This window comes from Corticium candelabrum, chromosome 14, assembly GCF_963422355.1.
Source record: "Corticium candelabrum chromosome 14, ooCorCand1.1, whole genome shotgun sequence".
NCBI classification, from domain to species: domain Eukaryota; kingdom Metazoa; phylum Porifera; class Homoscleromorpha; order Homosclerophorida; family Plakinidae; genus Corticium; species Corticium candelabrum.
In genome coordinates this window covers 5,692,050-5,710,072 of record NC_085098.1, presented here as the reverse complement: position 1 = coordinate 5,710,072, position 18,023 = coordinate 5,692,050, and the positions used below count along the sequence as shown (strand labels likewise).

Genomic DNA, 18,023 nt, shown 5'->3' with positions numbered 1-18,023 from the left:
CTTTGAGGAAGCCAGGCTATTTTATGAATACATGAGGGAGAACTGGCCAGCACAGAAACGGATTAACATTGATGAAATGCGAGAGCTGCACAGTGCGTGGATATCAAAGGCACATCACCAGTGTAGAAGTTGGCGGTCACTCCACGAGACCATTAAGCGCTGCAAAGGATTAAAAAGCCGCAAAGGAGGAAACTTCTCGCTGACCAGCGTGTGGTCAGAGCCTGAGTGGGTCTCTAGCGTTTCAAACTATTCACATGGCCACGATCAACCAAGAAAGGTGCCGGAAAAGTCAGGAGTTGACTTCCGTCAAATGTCTGATCCCTACAGATCAGTTTTGGACTCAATATTGTGGCTCTTCCGTCAAAACAGGTAAATTCGAAGAAATTCACTTACTGCAAGTGCGAGTGTATTGCTCTAATTTTATGCGTGTTTCTGCGGAAAGGAGGGAATTGGAGCAAGACAAGTTCGACGTTGAAATTCGTTGCAGCAGTGAAAATGTGGGAAATACCGTAAAGACGATCAATTTGCAGGTCATGTTGGAGGATGGTAACACCACGGACGCCAAGGAAACAAGCACAGACATACGAATTACAAACAAGTCACTATCTCGTCGTGTTCAGCTTCGATCATGTGGTTTGCTGCACAACAATCGCTGCTTTACAATCAAGGATGACCATAACGTTTCTCTCGGTCTTGGAGCAGTCGATATTGGTTGTGGTGACGTCTACACTGTGAAATGTTGCTTCAAGTCAGACGTAATAGGATGTTCTACTGATCACTTAGCTTTTGCTTTAGCTGCTGTTGACATCTTGGGGAGAGAACAAGTGTTTCATATTGTACGAAGGGTGAGAGGCAGGTGTACAACAAGTCTGATTGAAGAGGTTCGATCGAAGGAGCCATATGTCCGCAGGCGTGCGCCACGACGCAGATATGGCCCTAACATAGAACCAGGACAACAACTTGACCAGTAAGAATTACAGGAATAGACTTGTATGTGTGCTTTATCACCTTATATCAAAATTTAGCGGTGAAAGGCTATTAGCAATGGTGTTAAGATTTGAAAAGTATGGTACAGAGGACGTCGACATGATGATGAATAATGGACAGCCTACGGATGAACTGATTGACAAACTAAGTTTGAATCTTGAAGAAAACCACGCTGTCGTATTTCACCATCTCCTAAAGGTAGAAGAGATACAAATGAAAATCGACATTCGGTACTATGACATGGAAGGTGTCACAATGAACGAAGTACAACACTATTTTGCCTTAAAGGTTAGCAGTAATCATAACGCTGTTAGACTAGCTATGAGTGGGTCTAATTGGCATTCAATCAGGTTCCCGGACTGACAGAGAAAAGACCTTCACTTTTGAAGGGAGACAGACTGTATGCTTCGTTGCCTGGTGTGGAAGACACCGAATTTGAAGGCTACGTGCATGCCGTACATCAAGACGAAGTTTGGCTCAAGTTTAGCAGAAGGTAACGCCAAGAGTGCGGAGTATGAAGTCAGTGAATAACACACGACCGTTTCGTGTATTGCCAGATTTCACGCTGAACTATACGTGAAAGGAATGGAAGTCAACATCAGGTTCACGTTCAATCGTCTTCCTTTGCAATTGCAACATCGAGCTTTGGACACTCGACTACCACCGGGTGTTCTCTTTCCATCTCCACACACTGTCAGTACACATCATTCTCAATCTCTGATGCCCAGTACTAATCTCAGGTTAATCATTAAGCCATAGATGTCTAGCCACTTATTTATCATACCTAGTGAGGGGAGGAACCGGAGGCAGGAGGGGTATCGGGATTGAGGGGCATCGCTCCTCCAATACTGGACGCTATGTAACGGGACTTTGTTTCAGGGAACGATGATTGTAGAAATACTTTGGAAGTTTTGTACTTGCAAGTAGAAATAATTTGGATGGTGTTGCAGTTGACTCGCTTGACACACATGGTCGTGATCATTTCTGTGCATGCTGCTCTGGCTATATACTTCTGTCACAGTTTAATCAGTGACAAACCAGATAAAATCAAAATGGCGGCAGTCTGTTACGAAATGTTGGATACCCTAATCCAAAGGCGCTTCCGCCCCCGTGTCTAATAATATATTATTGGTTGCTTACATGCGTGTTTCTCGCTGATTTTCCTATTTGGTTTGCTGTGTATGTGAAGCTTCTGTGACCGCAACGTCGAGCGCAATGCAGAACAAAATGCGGCAGTGAAGCACATTCTATCAGGAATATCTCGTCCGGCACCGTACATTATCTTTGGTCCTCCTGGAACGGGAAAGACAACGACGACAGTCGAAGCAATCAGACAAGTTTGTCATCACGCTAGTTAACTCTATACTCATTTCGTGCACATTTTTCTCTCATTCTCTAGGTTCTTCGTGTATCGCGAGCCAGCAGAGTGTTAGCTTGCGCTCCGTCTAATAGTGCTGCTGATCTCGTTTGCCAGCGACTGCTCAACAATCCAGCCGTTAGCAAGAACGACATTCTGAGATTGAACGCGGTATCTAGAGACGAGAGAGACATTCCGCAAGACCTTAAATCAAATTGCGAGTACGACCTGACTTTCGACGACCTGTTGAAGTATCGAGTCGTTGTGTGTACTCTCGTGACGGCTGGAAAGTAATATTTACACAAAAGTTGTTGTCTTAGTGAAATGTGAAGGATGAATTTAATTGTTTATAGAATTGTGTCGGCTGGTGTTCCTCGTGGTCACTTCACTCACGTTTTCATTGACGAATGTGGTCATGCTGTTGAGCCAGAGTGTCTCATACCGATTTCCGGTCTCTTAGACGCCAGTGAAGGTCAACTAGTTCTTGCTGGAGACCCTCAACAGCTTGGTCCTGTGTTGCGCTTTTCGTTAGCCATAGAGCATGGATTGCAAGTGTCTTTGCTTGAGCGTCTCATGAAGCGGGAGGTCTACCAACGCGATGATAATCTGTCGTATGATTCTCGTGTTGTGACGAAGCTGCTGAATAACTACCGCTCACATCCTCGTATTCTCGACTTGCCCAATCGCTTGTTCTACGACGGCGAGTTGATTGCATCTGCCGACGTGGCCCTGCGCAGCAAAATGTGTGGCTGGGATGGTCTGGTGACTCAAAGATTTCCTCTGATCTTTCATGGGGTCGTCGGGGAGGAGAACCAAGAGGCCAACAGTCCCTCTTTCTTTAATCCCGAGGAGATCAAAGTGGTATGCGACTATCTGCAGAAGCTGAAATCCACTCAAGGTTCATGCAAGGTGGACATAAAAAAAGAGGTTGGCATCATTTCGCCATATCGCAAGCAGGTACACTACACTGCATCACAAATTGTGTGACCAACGTAGACAGTTAAGGCATTCATAGATACAGAAACTTAGACGATGCCTCGAGAAACTGCACATTGAAGACGTGAAGGTTGGTTCAGTTGAAGAATTCCAAGGCCAGGAGAGAACTGTCATCATCATCACAACAGTTAGAAGCAATGCCGATTATCTCGAGATTGACAAGAAGTTTACTCTCGGCTTCCTTAGAAATCCTAAGGCAATAAATAATATGTCCTTGTAACGTGATGGATTAGATGCATGAGTCTTGTTTTGTGATCCGCAGAGGTTCAATGTGGCAATCACGAGAGCCAAGGCATTGCTGATCGTCATTGGCAACCCAAATGTCTTGATTAGAGATGAATGTTGGAAACAGTAGGTTTTTCGGGTCGATCAAACTACGTAAATGGTGTAAAGATAAATCCTCTTGCTTTTAGGTTTTTGGAGTACGTGAACAGCAACGGAGGGTACAAGGGATGTCCTTTCCCTAGTGCCAATCCAGATAATGCCTCGGTATTGGAAACTCTGCAGGAGCTGGAATTGCACACGACAGATGCGTACCAACCTGCTGCCGAAGAAGAATCGCAAGTGCAACAACACATTGAACCAGAGTGGAGAGCAGAGCATTGAGATCACATCAGCACGTGGGCTTGTGTTTGAAAACCCAATTAAAATTTAGTGATATATGTTGAAATACAGCGAAAAACGATTCTATAGCGTCTATGTCAGTAACGAATGTGTAACGTTCTTGCATTGTATAAATGCATGGGGCACCATAATCTCGTTACACCTCTCACCCTGCATGTCTACATAGGCAGTTGAACGGACACAAGAGCGTCACGCGCGCAGACAGCCAGACAAACAGCCAGCCAGACCGCCAGACACAATGCACGCATCAGTGAGCCCCATCTCAATCCACCCACTACCACTATCATGTCTAAAATAGTTGGAGTTTCTGGGTCTTCATACATGCACTATACGGGATTATTCGTAGAGCGCATGCAACTCAAACGTCGCATGCAAAGCTGTACGACCATGTGTTATTGCGATAATTAGCTAATTAGCTAAATGTTTCTTATAAGTATACAGTTTCACCTTGTCTTACTATAACTAAGTTACTAAAGTTACCTTCTCTCCCATTTTACTTCAACGTGTCGACCTTCGAAAGCAGTAGAGAGACCGCCGTGTGCAGACTCGGCATCTTTGGGTGATTGGAAAACAAGTACGCAACTCTCTTTCTTGTACCGCTGCAGTTTGAATGCACCAAACTGCGCGGCTACTTTGCGGACGTACACGTCAGAAAAGCCTGAAATACCCGCGACGATAAGAGCACGCTTTAACGTGTGAGATGACTGCTGTTGCTTGGAGTTATCAAATTTCTTTCGACCCGATGGTGGCGCATGATCATCGACTTCTCTGCTGAATGTGGCATCACCTCCAGATTTTGGTGAAAGTCTGACTACTGATGCCGCAGCCGTTGGACTAACATTACCAGTCATATTTCGCGCAGAAGAGGACACGGATGCAGAGGCAGTTTCTAATGAAGATTCACATTCATCAGCGTGAAGTGCAGTTTCCGAGTCTCGTGTTGTCGAGTTTCTGTTTGCCCGTTTGTCACAAATAGTCGTGTCTCCATTCGTTGCAGTTTGCGTCGTTCTAAGACCTACTTTTTCTGTATGGTCAGATGTGTCGGTTTTGTGTTCGACGTCTGTTTTCTTATTCCGAGATGTTCGCGGAGCAGAATTATCCGTAGGATAGGAAATATCCCGACGTGGCACCCCTGCCGTACGTGTACCTCTGCGGCTTTGACTGCGTCGCCGGTCGGTGCTGACGTTAGCTCTGGCAGAATCAGTTCCGGCACGACGCTCGGCCATTCTTTCTTCTAGAATCTTCTCGAAGGTTGGAATCTCGCCGTTTTCTTCTGCCTCACACAGATTAGTGTAAGTGTCTTCGTCCATTGGATCAAACGCAACCGGTCCTTGCACAGTAAACCCAACGCAAAACCACAATTTTTCGCGACCTTCTGAATAAGGGTTAGGATCTTTGTCCATACGAAGTTGTATTCCTTTGTAGTTAATAATGCTTCCCTCCAGTCTGGTTCCCTCGAGTCTAGCCAGTCGTGTCCACGCAGGGTGACTTCTCCACCACTCCTGCGAGTTAAGAAACAAGCCTTCTGTTTTGTGACGCTCCAACGAACCTTCAAAATGGGACACTCTACCAAACGGCAAAAAAACATAACCATCACTGTTTCTGCCTACAAAGTACCGTGGCCTCGCTCGCTTGTATTGAAATGATTTGTTCCGCATCAGCGCTTTACATTGGTGAAAAGACTCAATGGCCAGCTTTGAGTGAGCCATAAACCGACCTTGATCATCAGGAAAAGGGAAATGAATCATTCCTCGAAACATAAAGACCCACTCTGAATGAGGAAAATCAGCGCAGCTATTGCAAATCAATTCTGCGATTTCACTCCAAGTCGTCGGCGGTTTGTCTGTTTCCAGACAAGCCCGTATAAGTACAATTACAGTAGAACATCCAACTTTGCTTCCTCTCTCTTTCACAACTGCCATGAGAACGTCGATCAGTTTCATCATAGTTCGAGGGGGTAGATTGTTCCAAGAACTATATGGGTTCTCATGATGATCTTTTAGAATTGCGTCGGAAAGCATCTCTTTCATCTTGGGATTATCTTTCCAACGTTTCCTGTCAGCATATATTTGTTCTGTCTTGAACGATAATGTTTTGTAAAACTGCATCTGCAACTCTGACGCAGCCATAACAGCACTCTTCCAGTGTCGTTGAATTGGCTCTTCAGTTGAGCGATCGGCGTGCACTGCGCTCTCATGTTGAAATACGGAGTGTAAAAGATGAAGAATATGCTTAACTAGAGACTTTAAAAGCTTCTCATGTTGTGGAGACAAAGATTCAGGGAATTCAGTAAACTCATCATTGACGTACGCTTCGAACGACAACCCATCACGTGTGTAATACCTTTTCTCAAAGGCTGACCAACCTTTCAAAATCTGAAGCATTTTAATGCCAACTTGAATTTCTCCCACCAGAGGATACCAATTACGGTACTTTTGAAGACATGACTGAGCCTTCCTAAATGCCTGGAATGCCAAGTTGGTAATGGTTAGAGCTTGTTCTACGTCAGCAGTAGACATCTGCACTTTCCTCTCCTTCAGATTACTATCCAGATTACTAGCAAAACAATCCAATTTTGTCTTGTAAATTAGACCCTCTGTACTGTGAATAGCACTGACATCGGGCTCAAGCGTGTGAGCTTCGTGTATGCATTTTAAAGCAAGCTCAAACCCATCCATATCAGAACGATCATCTTCCCTAGGCTCATCGTTGCCTCGAAAGTCTTCTAAACGAATGTCATCGGTCGGAATCAATTGTAAACTGTAGAATTCATTAGCGGTAATCCTTTCAGAGAGTAGCTTGCATATGTGTCTACGCAAAAACGGATTCACGTGCATATCTTTCACATCCAAGGCCAAAAATCTGGCAAAGTGCTGCCAAGCATAAGGATTTTCTCTAACAAACGTGCACAACGTAAACCACAACACTATGGCCGTGTCTACATTGTACGTATCCAAAATTTCCGTTATAAAGAGAGAATAGCGACTGCTCTTGGTTTGTCGCTCCTTGCCACGGTAAAAATCAGTTGCAATCTCATCGTACTCATCGTACCATTCATCCCCTTTATGGTAATATGTTCGTTTAGAAAACAGTTCACAAGCCACTTCAGCAAGATACTTTGTCCCGAATGATTGCCCTTGAAGCATTGTAGACAGAAAGTCAATACCCGTCTGAACCAGATCTTTCTCATCCAGTACGATTTCTGCAACCAGCTGATGAGCTGGTCTCCACCCGAAATAGCCATATTTATGATTAGTTTCATGAACTTCAAGAAGTAGGTCACTGCATGACAAACTGACGCATTTCACATTGAAGTTTTCCATATCTTCAGCTGACTTAGACAGGTAAGTGTCTTTAAAGCAAGATCTGGGTATAGACATGTGACCGTTACGTAGATATAAACGAAGCTACAAAATTGGAGTAACTGCTGTTCAATGTAGCTCATCTCATTGAGTCTCTGATTAACGTAGTGCATCACGCGCTCCTGCTTGCATTGTTTGCCAAACAGGCGCAAGCCAAAGTAGAACAGGCATCGGTCACGATCAACATCTTGCAGTATTTGAGTCCTCTTTTCTTGGCTTTGCTCTAGCTGCAAAACAATAGCTTTGAGACCAGTTACTTCGGCTTCTTTGAGCTCACTCGGAACAACAAACGTAGCATCACCTAACATCTCGTCTTCATCCATGTCCGGATGTGACATAGCCCTTACCTCAAGAACAACACCACGAACGCCTCGTCTAGAGAGCTGAATAACTAAATTAGAAAACTGGTTGGCATCATCACCATCCCAGCACAACAGTAAAGGTAAGCACTCTCCGCCATAATTATTCTTCTCACCGAATCTTTGAAGTTCCTCCAAATATTGCGCAGTTTTCTCAGTAATACCCTCAATGACTGCACAGCGACACTGTGCTTCTTGGTGTAAATCCCACATAATTCGTTTTGCCAACGTGGATCCTCCAGTACCTGGTCGATGTAAAATAGTAACTACAGTAATGGAAATCAGCACTTTCATAAAACTTTCAGCCAACTCTTGACCAGATCTAGCATGCAAACGATCTTGTACACATTGCTTCACTTTGAGTGCAATATCTCGTCTAACATCATGATTTAGCTTTAAATTATCCCATAAAACTGGTTCACCTTTGTAGAAGTTATCTCTGATCTCAGTTATACAGTCTTCCGCCACAGTCTTCTTACTTTCGTAATAGTCTATCACTTCTATGCTCCTCCACTCGTTCAGCTTTTTGAGTGAGACTGAAGTAACAACACCAGAACTCGTGCGAAGATGTTTCGCACCGTCCCCAAGTGGAATAGTTTCTGCCAAGTCAGTGATAATCCCACCCACAACGTCCCACGGTAGTCCAGCTACACAATGATTACGAACGACTTCATGCATACTGCAAGATTTCACTAGACTATCCACAGTACGTTGCTCGTCACACAAAATCAAAAGTTTTTTCTCTGATTTGGTACTCTGGAGCGGTTTGAACAGGCTGAAAACGCTGTCTAACAGCCATGCCATTTCCTTGATTGCACTTTCGCCAAAAACAAGAAACATGGCTACAACATGTGGAAATTGTTGTTTCAAAGTCTTAAGTGCAGTGTCTACGTCGCTTTTGCACTCACAAAACCATGTAGCGTCGTTTACTCTCTCAAACACTTCCTTTCTTCCGTTAGCGAAAATCCACGGCAGTTGGTGCGCTGCATGTAGCACCTGCGTTTTGCAAAACATCTTGTTGAACGATCGTGTAAAGTGTTTCTCGCAATCATCGCAGTGCAAAATTAATGGTTGAAGAGGAAGATTGCCGTCATCAAGGCGAGTCGTTACGCACTTGTAAAGACCATCCTTTTCCGAATCTTGGTCAAAATCGATTACACCGACCAAAGGTAACAGCTTCACAAACTCAAATGGAAACGGTGCTTCTTTGGTACGCTGATCGGAAGGAATACTGTTAGCAATGAGCACATAGTCGAATATCGATGTCGTAAAAGCCTTCAGTCTTTCCTTCAATAGCCGAACGAGTTGTGCCTCATCACAAGAAGACTCTACAATAAACAAGCTATAACATACGTAAAGTAACAGAAAAATAGTAAAGACTAAACCTGATGACGCTGAACTCTTCTTCTCCTCAACCATCTGCTTGTAGCGCTGATACTTCTGCTCTACCTCACGCGCTAAAACGGATTCCTGGCTGGCACGTCGTTGCCACGTCTGACCATCTCTTCGTTCTACTAATACCCTGTTCGTTCGATCTTTAGCAACAAGTGCCTTACTTCGGGACACGTGAATTTCTTTAGTAGGCTCCAGCAAATCGTGGTCTTGACTAGCCCACCGGCAATAGAAAAGGTGAGTGCCGAAAGCAGTCCACTGAGGATCAACATCAATTTCAAATACACATCGATCAGCTTGAGCTGTGTGGTCACCTCTTGGCGAAATATTTGTTACTTTAATAGGAAACATTTTTATACACTCTCTCTGCAGTCTGTCTAGCTTGGAAAACGTCTTTGTTTCGATGTGATGGTCCAGCAATTTGGCAAATTCAGCTTTAATAAGTCTAATCACGTTCTTCTCCACCTGAACACCAACGACTTCTGAAAATGTCGCATTTTCCTTATTTTTTCGGCCGACAACCCCAAAACCAATGGTGCCCTTAAGTCGTGAGTTTAAGCAAGCGGCAATAAACGGGAGTGCGCACTTCATCATGCGCACGGGAAGAATACGTAAAGGTACTTCACGTAGAGAATGGTATTCCAACTCTACGTCTACTTCTTCGCCTTTCCAAAGGAAGCTTCCCATCGAGTATGTCAATTGCAACGGATTCGTGCCGAAATTCCGCCTACGTGACTGTTGACCGGCTGCTGGCAGATGGCTTGCATCAAAAACATGTGCTAGCGAACTACTTTCCGAAAAGCAAGTCGTAGTACTCTCATCCAGTACAGGAATGTCGTCGCTAAACTTCTCGTGTTGCTCCAAGATGTCTGTCGTGTTGTCGATTGCGGTTTCATGGCAAACATCGCGCTCTTGAAAACTACTGTCGTTGCACACACGGGCTACATCGATGCCGTCTGAACATAGGCTTTCAACAACCGATTCTTTGTGACTAGATAAAACTAGACTAACGGTCGGTGTCAAACTAGAATCATCAGGTGCTGTCGTCACTATAAGTGACGGCTCCTCGCTGGACAACTTCGCTGTCTCGACTGTTCCCACGGGACTAAGTGAAGGCTGATCATCAAGCTCCGTTCGTCTCCTTTTTTTCTTTTTTTCCCGTTTTCTTGAAGAAGCAGCACTGCCCTGGTCATTTGTATCTCTGCCGGGCACAGAGTAATCTGGTGCTATCGCAGATGTGCTAACACCCAAAGCGCCCACCATTCTCCCATCCTCGTCAGCACCGATAGACCCCGATTGACGACGATTCTCGGTAATGTGTTCTTCATCTGCATGACGCAAATTATCAGTCTGAGTTTGCGTCACGACCGTCTGGTCTATAAAAGCATCCGAGTCTGCAAGGTTGCCGACACCAGTCTCTGCAGCCACATGAGCAGAACTCTCTAGCATCTCATCCTCCTGTTCTTCATCGTGGAAATGCGCAGATACCAAATCGGCACTATTTTCGTTCACCCCGTTGGAGTTTTCCGGCAATGCACTTACTGTCACCGTTCCGATGGCAGAAACAACGACATCACTACTAACTAAGGGTTCCGTCTGTACTAGTAACCCTGTTGTTTTCGCAGATTCATCAAGGTTGTGAATAAGTCCACAGTCGTTACTAGATTCGACCTCCTCGCTTTCTTGAGTAAAAGCAGTCGTTCTAGACTCGGCCAGAGACAACCGTCTCGTGACTAAATGATTTTCGTCCTTACCAATAGAATGTAAACTTCCATCTCGACCGTCACCGTCAAGTAAAGGTGACTCCGTTTGATCACTAGGCGGACTTTGGTCTCGTGATCGTTGACCTGACAAACTAGCACTACTCTTCCGTCCACACGTGTGTGGAATACAGCCTATAAAAACAAATCACAATATTGTCTAACTATTGACTGCAGCGCAGTCTTCGTGTCACGTAAGCTTACCGCTTAGAGACTTAATATCGATCGTATACGGTTCGCTGCCATAACAAGCAAAGATTGGCAATGTAGACTCTTGCTCTCTGTGAATTTCTTTCGTCCCTCTAACAAAAACGAATGGATAGTCGGGATACAATTCGCTAATAGTACTTCGTAATAATTGGAGCGAAGACTTCGGCTTTATTTCTCGTACAATTGAGAAAGCGGCATCGTCCTGGCAATGCAGGAAGACAAACCGAGGCAACCATTTTGATACTTCCCGAACAATACCATAAGCCTGAGCATAATTCAAGCCAATATCGTTGACGAAAGACTGGACGCTAACGCTATCTAGACTTTGGACGCTTTGAAAACCGTTTTTTAAGAGAGCAGTCAAGCAACTTTTTTCTGACTTCCTCCCCAAGCAAAGAGAACCAATCAGTTGGCGTAGTTCTTCCTCCAGCTCATCGTCTTCACTTACACCAGCATTACGAGATATTGGAGAGTAGTACCCTGTAGAGCCATGACGCAAAGAATCTCTCGAAGAATCTAGAAAAGAAAAACCTATAATAAACATCTCTCAAACCATATTATATATATGTATATATATATATATATATATCTATATCTATATATCTATCTATATATATATTATATGTGTGTGTGCGTGTGCGTGTGTGCGTGTGCGCATGCTCCTGCCAGCACCTGGCCTGGCTCCAGAAAATTGCTTAGCACGGCTCATAGCTCCTGCTTAGTGCACAGGAACCCAGCCATCTAGCTGGGGCATTACCGTTTAACGGCATGCCATTTTCGTGTGTGTGTGTGTGTGTGTGTGTGTGTGTGTGTGTGTGTGTGTGTGTGTGTGTGTGTGTGTGAGTGTGTGTGTGTGTGTGTGTGTGTGTGTGTGTGTGTGTGTGTGTGTGTGTGTGTGTGTGTGTGTGTGTGTGTGTGTGTGTGTGTGTGTGTGTGTGTGTGTGTGTGTGTGTGTGTGTGTGTGTGTGTGTGTGTGTGTGTGTGTGTGTGTGTGTGTGTGTGTGTGTGTCGACACTAGTTACTATAACCTGGTGATCGCGTCCGCTTTTCGCTATCCCCTCCACCGCAAAGAGCCAGGCAAACATCAAGACTGGACCCGGCTGTAATACCTTGCTCCTCTAGACTCTGGCAGTCATTTAGCTACAAAGCAACAACAGATCGCTACAACAGAACGCACAAGCAATAAACCGATCATCACTACCATTCGATGTCGTGCAACCCGAGAATGCAGCTTCAACACATCCGTTGACAATCCAGTTCTCATCTCGACGCCACGTTTTATGTGGAATCCGGTAGTACATGGAAAAACTGGTACACACAATTGCTCCGTTCCACAACGTACAAAAATACAGAAGCTAAACAAGTGTAAGTAATTCATGTATACAATATCGGATAATAGAAAATGTACCTTGTACGCTTGTGGATTTCCGTACTCGTGCAAAACCCAATATTACTCACTATCAGAACGAAAACCGTATCAACAGCTGTAGATATACATTGGTACGTTGCACATACAACTACAATGTTACCTGCTGACGCCGAGCCACAAGCACAGGACGCAGGAGCAGGCCATTCTTGACAAATCATGTCAGCTAACACTAACATACAGTATCAAACAAAGACAACGCACGCAAATAAGCCCTACCACAAACGCGTCATCAAACCAAATAATTTAATACAAACAGTTGGAAGTATTAATTAGAACTTCAACAAAACAGAAAACTAATTCAAGCTCCCTGCACATTTGTCCCTAGTCTCGCGTAGCCAGACCCCCGCCGCGTTCTTTGACAGTGGTGATCTGAAATACGACTACATGCGCAGCTGGACTATTAAACAGTGACTGTGACCTAAACTGCATATATTGTGTAAAAACTCAAACGAAATTTCTGTCTCTGACACTTTATCAAGTTGAACTTGACCGACATTTTGTCTAGTCTTGCTAGAGCCAAACCCTACCCACATCATTCTTCCTGGGAGTAAAGTAGATAAGAAGACAAATGCCAATGAAGAAAAACACGTACTTTAAGCCAGCAGATGTGAATAATGGTAAAGCTAAATTTCGCTCTCACGAGCTGTTCCGTTAGTACCCATGGCTAGAATAACTAGGAATCAGTTGCTAGTGCACTTGAGAAACCAGATGATGACAATTTCATTATTCATTTCCTGCGGGATGATGGTTGTGACCATGCATTACGGATAAATGATAAATTAATTAGAGAAGCAGCCAAGACCAGCGTACAGATGCAAACGTCAGGTCCACATATTTTATTTGTTTAATTCTTTCGGGTTTCTAGGCAATAAAAATACAGATTACATACATGTAACGTAAATTGCGGATTCACAGCGATAAGATCTCAGACGATTACCAGTCACTGAGTCCCCAATCCCCGATTTCCCCAAATTTCCCACACTGCCAACCTCGAGTCCCCACAACGTCCCTAGTATAACCACGCCTTTTGCATGCAACTGGCCTTGAGAGTCTGTGCGCCCCCATCACGTAGAAGACAAAAAAAACTAGAGACACATGCTACACGTTGGTCAAGAAATGCGACACAGCACTAGCTGTTCACAACAACCGCCCCGCCCACACCCTTTGACTTTCTAATTCACAACATGTCTGTACAAGGCAAAAGACCTAGGGAATAATGCCGAATCTGGCCCGTATATAATGCTGAGTCACGGTGCATGCATGTATTCATAGGACGGTGTGACTTGGCTGACAACTGCCCACTTCAGTGTATGGAAAGGTGATCAACACGACTCCCTAGTAAAGTACACAGATGGGTGTACATGGGTGAATCATCACAAGTAAACTCTCAAACAGAATTGCTCTAGACAATCGCGCAGTACGTCCTCCTGCGACTAGGCTCGAGAAAACCAGCCGGTCATCTTCCCCGCGGCGGAGAAAGACCATCCTGCGACCGGTTAGACTACAACGTAACACATGCATACCCCAATGTAACTAGTAGAGTGTAGAAATGCAGTCCAACGAAAACACCGAGATCAAACCCAATTGTGGAGCATGAGTATTCGGCTCCAAACCTCAGACGTACCACAGTGTATCGTGTAGTGGTCGTACGGTACTCACTCGGTTCATGTCCACGGCTACAGTGGTCACAGCGACCACAATCCCATCTCCGATTGATGCAACGTCTAGACGGCGTCCAAAGCATTTCTGGATGAAAAGACATCGTAGCAGTTAGCCAGAAACACGGTAGAGCAATGTATCCCGCAATTTGCATATACGGGTCATAGGCTCTGTATAGGTTAATTAAGCCGATTTGTAATTGGCGCTACATTGGTCTGGAAATCCGAGGCTAAGCAAGTAAACTTTACGGTATGAATCTAGACCAACCGCATGTTACTCCTGTTTGTTACTGAAGCAAAAGAGAGGTCAAGAAGGTTTTTTATTGGAAAAGCCGTATAAAAATGTGTACGTGTAGTATACTAGAGAGACAGGTTGCATCGTAACATAATCCGGGGAAAGCAGCGTTCTCGGATGCCTGTGCCTGTGGCGGCGTTCGGCAGGCTAGATGCCTTTGAGTGGCTGCAGTACGAGGAACGAATGTTGTGCTATTTCGAAGCCAACGGCATCATGGATGAGTCCAAAATGAAGGCAATTTTTCTGCCAGCAGTCGGCGCACGCACGTACAAGTTACTGCGCAACTTGACGGCTCCCGCCAAACCGAGAGAAAGGTCTTTCATAGATCTGAGGAAAGCTCTGTCCAACCACTACAACCCCATGCCTTCCGTCATGGTACAGAGACTGCGATTCAATTCGAGAGTCCGACATACGGGTGAGTCAGTTGCAGAGTTTGTGTCTGCGTTGCGCGCGTTATCCGAGTTTTGTGAGGATGGAGAGACACTGAACGAGATGCTCCGCAATCATTTAGTTTGTGGTATTGACGATGAGCGCACGCAGCGGCGTTTGTTAGCAGAAAGGAGTTGTTGTTTGCGCGGGCCTTGGAAATAGCGCGCGCTACAGAAGCGGCGATAATGCGCGGGAGATAATGGCGTCCAAAGTTGTTGACACGACAGAAGAAGCGGAGGGTGTAGCGGCTGTACACCCAATGCAACCACAAATGCCCAAAACCTGTTATCATTGTGGATGGTCAGGACACATTCCTAGTGAATGCAGGTTCAAAGAAGTCAAATGTTTTGCATGCAAGAAAGTGAGACACCTCAGTCAAGTCTGTAGATGCCTGCTCTGTGTTGTAAACCTCAATCAACTTTGAATGTGCATCCACTATTACTAGGAACATCGACCCTAGAAACGGTCCTGCATAGTCCACATGTATTCTCGACCATGGTTGGAGAAACTTCCAGTTACAGCTACATAGATTGCATGGTGGACCACCAACGACCCAGTACTGTCTCAAGTGCAAACATGGGTTAGAGAAGGTTGGCCACAAAAAGTAGCAGAAGATGCACGTCCATACAAGATAAGGAGTCACGAACTGTCTGTGGAGGCTGACTGTGTAGTTTGGGGAACCAGGGTTGTGATACCGCCTGCAGGCCGCACACGGATCTTGACAGAGCTTCATGAGGCCCATCCTGAAACTGCTAGGATGAAAGGATTGGCAAAGGGTGTGGTCTGGTGGCCAAGCGTTGACGCAGAGGTGGAACAGCTGGTCAGGAAATGTGAATATGCCAAATGAACCGCCCAAACCCTCCTTCAGCGCCATTACATCCATGGGTGTGGCCAAAAACCATGGTTGAGAGTACACGTGGACTATGCAGGACCGTTTCTAGGGTCGATGTTCCTAGTAATAGTGGGTGCACATTCAAAGTGGATTGAGGTTTACAACACAGGGCAGGCATCTACAGGTTTGGTAATGGTATGTAAACTACGACAAGTTTTTGTTCAACACGGACTCCCAGACATGGTAGTCTCGGATAACGGGCCGTGTTTTACCAGCAGAGTGTTTTCAGAGTTCATGAGGCAGAATGGCATCCAACATATCAAGGTTGCACCATATCACCCAGCTTCCAATGGTCTGACAGAACGTGCTGTCCAGACATTCAAGGCTGGAGTGAAGAAAATGATAGTGGGTACTTGGAAGATCAGATTAGTCGTTTTTTTGTTTGCATACTGTACAACACCACACACCACTACGGGAGTATCTCCAGCCAAACTCTTATGGGACGGAAACTCAAGACTCGCCTGGACTTGGTCAGTCCAGGGTTAGAGGAACGGGTGATGGATAGGCAGGCCAAGCAAAAGGAAGCCAGGATGGAGTTTTACCAGCGGGAGACACCATTTATGCTTGGAATCATAACAAGGGAGCCACCTGGATTCCTGCCAAAATAGTGGAGGCGACAGAGTCATTGTCATTTGGATTTCAATTGGCAGACCAAAGGATAGTAGGTAAGCACCAGGATTAAATCCGGCACAGAGAACTGCCAACTGCTGAGCAAGAACAGGAGGCCAAAGTGGGAACTCCTGAGCAAAGAACTAGGTCAGAGAAACAGGATGTAGAAGCACCACCACCTCCAGATTCCGACCGGAAACCATTCAACCAGATGATTAACCCACCGGAACAACAGCTGGGGAAGTACAACTGCGATGATCAAACAGAGTGATCGGACCGCCGGACAGACTGGACTTGTAGTAGTAAGTAGTGACTATAGTTGGGGGAAGGAATGTCGTAGATTAGAGAGACAGGTTGCATAGTAACATAATCCGGGGTAGAGCAGTGTTCCCGGATGCGGTAGCGCGAGCACTAGAAATAAATGTGGAGTTGTGTTCACTACAAAGTGGAACAAATTAGTTCTACCATCTCATGAGAAAAGGAAACTAGATATCCACTATCAGAGGGGAATACCCTACCTTTGATTGTGCAAGTCGAACCTTTTTACTCTAGATCGCGTAGCAAGCCAGTAAGATACTGCTACATAGAGCAATTTTGTTCCCTAAATGTTCAAACGGCACTGTACGATCTTTAGGCTGCAGGGAGTGATGAGAAATTGGCTAGAAATACGTAGAAACATGTCTTAATAAAAGTTGATTTTAGCACTAGACGTCAAGATTCTATGTTCAAAATCTTTACAGTGTCTAAATTTGCTCGGGATATGATGATCTAGCGTGTACCGGGCATTCGAAACTAGAGGGCGTGACTTCACTCAACTCTGACGACTACCACGGCTACGCACGAAACACGACGACGCTGCCCATACGATTGTTTGGAAGATGAGATGTTAGGCTACTGCAACAAATAGATTCGGTTTGTGTATGTGCTTTGATATCTCTACACGAGAGGCCATCCGAAAATAGAGGTAATTGTCTCGCGTAGCCAAACCCTCCTTTTTGATATCTACCGGCAGTATTTGTCCGGGTCTAGATGAAGGGCGTGGTAGACGTTTAGCTAGAACGAATCAAATCCATTGATTGTCACGGATCAAGAATAGGTACCTAACGTCTCTACGTTGCCCTATATTTCAAGTAGAGTCCCGTCCCTAGTTTCGGATAACGGCTAGATTCGGACGCGAGATCTTGGTCCAACGCAGTTCAGTTGTCTAGGGATGAAATATAGGGCAACGCAGAGACGTTAGGTAACTATTCTTGATCCGTGACAATCAATGGATTTGGCTCGAACGAGACTAAACGTCTACCACGCCCTACCTCTAGACCCGGACAAATACCTCTACTAGTCGTGTAGAGCTACCAAAGCACAGACACAAACCGAATCTATTTGTTGCAGTAATCTAACATATCATCTTCCAAATAATTGTATGGGCAGCGTCATCGTGTTTCGTGCGTAGCCGCGGTAGTCGTCAAGAGTTGAGTGAAGTCACGCCCTTTGCATCCAAAACTTCTTTGCTCTAATAGTAGACTAGCCATGCAGTAAAACTCCGAAAACGCAGCCAGATTTATGTCCAAACACAGATACAAGGTCTTGCCCGTCACTAGTAGCTAGATTGACATGCAGCCTCCAGAAGGAAAGTCTTCCCACCGGCCGAATGTAAAGCAATAGAC

The 18,023-nt window shown here is 45.1% G+C and overlaps 4 protein-coding genes across 4 annotated transcripts; 2 read left to right on the top strand and 2 right to left on the bottom strand.

Moving 5' to 3' along the window:
* Positions 1-263: 263 nt before the first annotated feature.
* On the top strand, positions 264-1,791 carry LOC134189752 (uncharacterized). The gene is made up of 5 exons (XM_062658121.1): positions 264-369; positions 443-967; positions 1,026-1,275; positions 1,338-1,480; positions 1,545-1,791. The coding sequence occupies exons 1-5, from the start codon at positions 311-313 to the stop codon at positions 1,744-1,746; spliced, it is 1,179 nt and encodes a 392-aa protein (XP_062514105.1). The 5' UTR covers positions 264-310; the 3' UTR covers positions 1,747-1,791.
* Positions 1,792-2,039: 248 nt separating this feature from the next.
* On the top strand, positions 2,040-4,037 carry LOC134190366 (putative helicase MOV-10). Its single transcript, XM_062658818.1, has 7 exons — positions 2,040-2,062; positions 2,177-2,324; positions 2,387-2,634; positions 2,698-3,301; positions 3,360-3,536; positions 3,603-3,691; positions 3,754-4,037. The coding sequence occupies exons 1-7, from the start codon at positions 2,040-2,042 to the stop codon at positions 3,944-3,946; spliced, it is 1,482 nt and encodes a 493-aa protein (XP_062514802.1). The 3' UTR covers positions 3,947-4,037.
* A 305-nt stretch (positions 4,038-4,342) lies between these two features.
* On the bottom strand, positions 4,343-11,320 carry LOC134190365 (uncharacterized). Its single transcript, XM_062658817.1, has 5 exons — positions 11,306-11,320; positions 11,042-11,249; positions 9,071-10,972; positions 7,390-9,013; positions 4,343-7,330 (listed from the first exon to the last, which is right to left on the bottom strand). Exons 1-5 carry the CDS (start codon positions 11,318-11,320, stop codon positions 4,441-4,443), a joined length of 6,639 nt encoding a protein of 2,212 aa, XP_062514801.1. The 3' UTR covers positions 4,343-4,440.
* Positions 11,321-12,187: 867 nt separating this feature from the next.
* On the bottom strand, positions 12,188-14,238 carry LOC134190364 (uncharacterized). The gene is made up of 5 exons (XM_062658816.1): positions 14,136-14,238; positions 12,577-12,645; positions 12,456-12,504; positions 12,267-12,402; positions 12,188-12,208 (listed from the first exon to the last, which is right to left on the bottom strand). Exons 1-5 carry the CDS (start codon positions 14,236-14,238, stop codon positions 12,188-12,190), a joined length of 378 nt encoding a protein of 125 aa, XP_062514800.1.
* Positions 14,239-18,023: the final 3,785 nt, after the last annotated feature.